This window comes from Balaenoptera musculus, chromosome 17, assembly GCF_009873245.2.
Source record: "Balaenoptera musculus isolate JJ_BM4_2016_0621 chromosome 17, mBalMus1.pri.v3, whole genome shotgun sequence".
Taxonomy (NCBI): domain Eukaryota; kingdom Metazoa; phylum Chordata; class Mammalia; order Artiodactyla; family Balaenopteridae; genus Balaenoptera; species Balaenoptera musculus.
The window spans coordinates 24,825,776-24,829,223 of record NC_045801.1 but is presented as its reverse complement, the minus strand read 5'-3'; the positions used below and the strand labels follow the sequence as shown (position 1 = coordinate 24,829,223).

The following is a 3,448-nucleotide window of genomic DNA, read 5'->3' as shown; positions in this document are numbered from 1 at the left end:
AAGCATACTATAGCTCAAATGTTATAAAAGTAAAATAGTTATGTTTCTACACACACATCGATATTTCATATTTCTATACTTACCTATCTATAATTAGAGATAGACTTTTAGATAGATATACAGTCAGGTGTGCATTTGGAATTATTTTGATGAATCATCAGAATTATATGAAGGTAGATTTGTTTTATCCACTACGGGTTATGATTTCCCCTGAACTATCCAGAATTTCTTTTCTAATGCCTCTTAGGTATCTGTGATAAGTATTTACAAGAGGGATGACTTTTAATTAATATTAAATGATACATTATTGGATCAGAAAATAAATCTAATTACCTTTTGGTGTGATGTCACCCTTGACTTTGGCTTCATCATCCATGTGTGCTGTCACCTGGAGCACAACTTTTGGGAAAGACACTGGATTAGTAATAAGATTTATTTCAAGGCTGAGTTTTGAAATTTACTAGCAGTATAATTTAAAGACTAACCTGAAGATTTCAATTTCTTTCTAAGTAAATGCATGTGACAATGAAATCTCACATAAATGATATGAGGATTATATAAAATAATATATACTCGAGCACTCTATAAATTGTATTATTAGCTATATATTTTATCTTATGCCTGTAGGTTTTCCATTTAGACTCTTTCAGCAAAAGGAATGTTTCACTCATTGTTATGAATGTAGGTATCAGATGGAGACTTAGAAATGGAGATTTCAAACATATTTTGAATTCAGATATATCAAATTCTATGAAAATGGAATATTCAAGTATAAATATTAGTACATTTTAAAACTCCTAAAATCTGTTTATTTTTTACCAACTTTGCAAATATTTGCCTCATTCCACATAAATGTAATATATTTTTGAATTCTCACACACAAGCAAAAGTATGCATGGATCATGGTGTTTAACTGCTACCATAACCAGAAGTTGAAGGGGACCATCAAGCCTAGGAAACAGATCCAGTTCTTCTTAGGTCTGATAACTAACTGGAGTTAAGTTTCATCGATGGTGTTGTTTTACCCCTAGGCATTAGAAATAATCTTGGTTTCTCAGCAGAGATATTCATGAGAAAAGAGTTATTAATTCAAAAGAGTTACATTATTTTCTTTCACACGTGAAAGAAATGAGTAGGACAGTTTGCTGGCAGGTATGCCCGGACTTGGAAAGGTTCATGCTGGTGGGATAATGGAGAATTCAGGTTTGAAACAAAGTGGATAGTAAAAAGGGTTCAAGCTGTTCAGGTGTGGGCCTGGACCCTCACGCAGGCTCGATGTGCAACCGATCCCAGGTTGAGATGGAGCAGGGAGCCGAGGACCGAAGCCAGTGGCATGGGGCTCTGCACCAGTTCACAGAGGATACTGAGAAGTCAACGTCCATCTTGGATGTGTCTTCATCTCCCGGAAGCAGTGGAGTGCACACCTCTTGGAACCATGGCCCATCAGGCATTCAACACGTCCCTCAGTGCATAGAGCTGGAGACGATCTCCTTGGTCTCTGCTGAGGCACCCAGGCAGAACGCCAGTGAAATGGGGCCACACTTCAGTATGTTGCTGCCTGACCACGGTGTGAACTACTGCCCCCAAGTGACTTTCACTCCTTCCCAGATGATTTACACTGAGGGAATGTCTCCTTCCCAGACAGGAATGATGATGTTCAAGGGGCCCCAGGCGATGCCCTTAGGAGAGCCCAGTATTCCAGGGATGGCCACGACCTTTGGAGGGAATCTAAGGATGTCCCCCAATGGGCCGCCAGTCTCACCTGACAGTGGAATCCCAATGATGTCCCATGTCAGAATGCGAACAATGCCTTATTCTGACCTCCCAACAGTAACTTCTAATGGAGGCCCTTTAACACCTAAAACATTATTGGATCCAACCATGCCTTCCACTGAGGCCTGGCAATGCTCCGCTCTTTGGATCAGATGGTGCCTCCTAGAAACCCCCACAACTATGGGATGCCCCCAGCTGGGTCACCATTATTGCTGGCTTTGGAATCCCAGGCTCTTTTGTGAGCCAGCCAGTCTCCCAGGAAGACCCCTTCCTACCTAAGCAGCCCTTACCTGCTCCACGGAGAGCGGAGCAGTACTCCGGGGCCCAGGAAAGGGCTCCTAGGAGGAGATCCCCAGTTTCAAGGCCTTACCGCTGCGACTATGAGAACTGTGAAAAAGCTTATACTAAGCGCTCCCACCTCGTGAGTCACCAACGCAAACACACAGGTGAAAGGCCCTATAAATGCATGTGGGAAGCCTGTAGTTGGTCCTTCTTCCGTTCTGATGAACTTAGAAGACATACTCGGATACACACCAAATACCGACCACATAAATGTGACCAGTGCGGCCGACAGTTCATGAGATCTGACTATCTCAGGCAACACCAAAGGACTCATATGCGGGTGCCAACATCCCCAGACCCGCTGGCTGACAGTGGACATATGGCTGGTCCTCCTCCTGCTCCTGGTCTTTAGGTCAATCTGCTCTTCCCCTCATTTTGGCTTCTCTGCCCAGATCCTGCCTGCGTCTGACCAGCTAGTCTCTTTGGTAGGTGTAGGTTTAGATGAAGACAGAAAGATTATGAGACAGTGTGGAAGCCCATATGAGCTCTGGACCTAGTCAGGGCCCCTCAAAAACTGTCTTGGATGTCCTCACATCTCTGGGGCCACCTACTTTTGTGCCAAGTTCAGCCACATGGCAAGGTGGAGCAAAGTAGCGATTGTGAGCTTTATAAAAAGCTCTTTATCTTACATCACTCCCAGCTTGAAACCCTTTAGCGACTCTCCTTTGCCTGCTACATAAAATCAAAGTTCCTTATCTTGGTCTTTGACAGTTTCCAGAGACAGACTATGTTCAAATCCTGAATTTACCACTTACTAGCCATGTGACTTTGGGAAGGGTCTTTGATCATTATGCCAGGTTCCCTCTTCTGGTAAAAGAAAAACAGTATTGGACTGTTGTGAACACATCTTATGTACAAAATCAGATTCTGTCCGGCACTCACCAACCTCATGCCCAGAGTTTGTCTCCTCCCATCATTTCCAGACTTGGATGGAATGCCCCCACAAGACATGGGATCTGGCACCTCAAGTAGCCACTAGGAACCCAGGAATGTGGAAGAGTTAGTGCTCCTGGGGTAACATTTGACTAATGGGAGGTGGGAGAAATCCAGGCCAATAAATTCCCTCTTCTTCCCTCCCTTCCCTGAACTGGTCTGGTGCAAGACACCATTTCTCCCAATGGGGAGACCTCCCAAGTAGCCAGTGGACACACCTTCTGTGCCTCTTCCAAGCTTGTCATGAAGCAGACTCAACCTGCTATCACCTGGCATTGCCTCCCATTCTCTTGCGTTGAGTCCCTTTTCTCACTCTCAATGCCCTGTATTTGCATCACCCAAATAAAACATCAGTACTTAAAAAAAAAAAAAAAAAAGGGTTCAAGCTTTCACATGTCAT

General features: G+C 43.8%; 1 protein-coding gene across 1 annotated transcript; it reads left to right on the top strand.

Moving 5' to 3' along the window:
- The first annotated feature begins 1,299 nt into the window (after nt 1-1,299).
- On the top strand, nt 1,300-2,467 carry LOC118883281 (Krueppel-like factor 17). The gene is given in 3 exon segments (XM_036829909.1): nt 1,300-1,897; nt 1,900-1,998; nt 2,001-2,467. Coding segments are annotated over 3 exon segments (1,164 nt in total).
- Nucleotides 2,468-3,448: the final 981 nt, after the last annotated feature.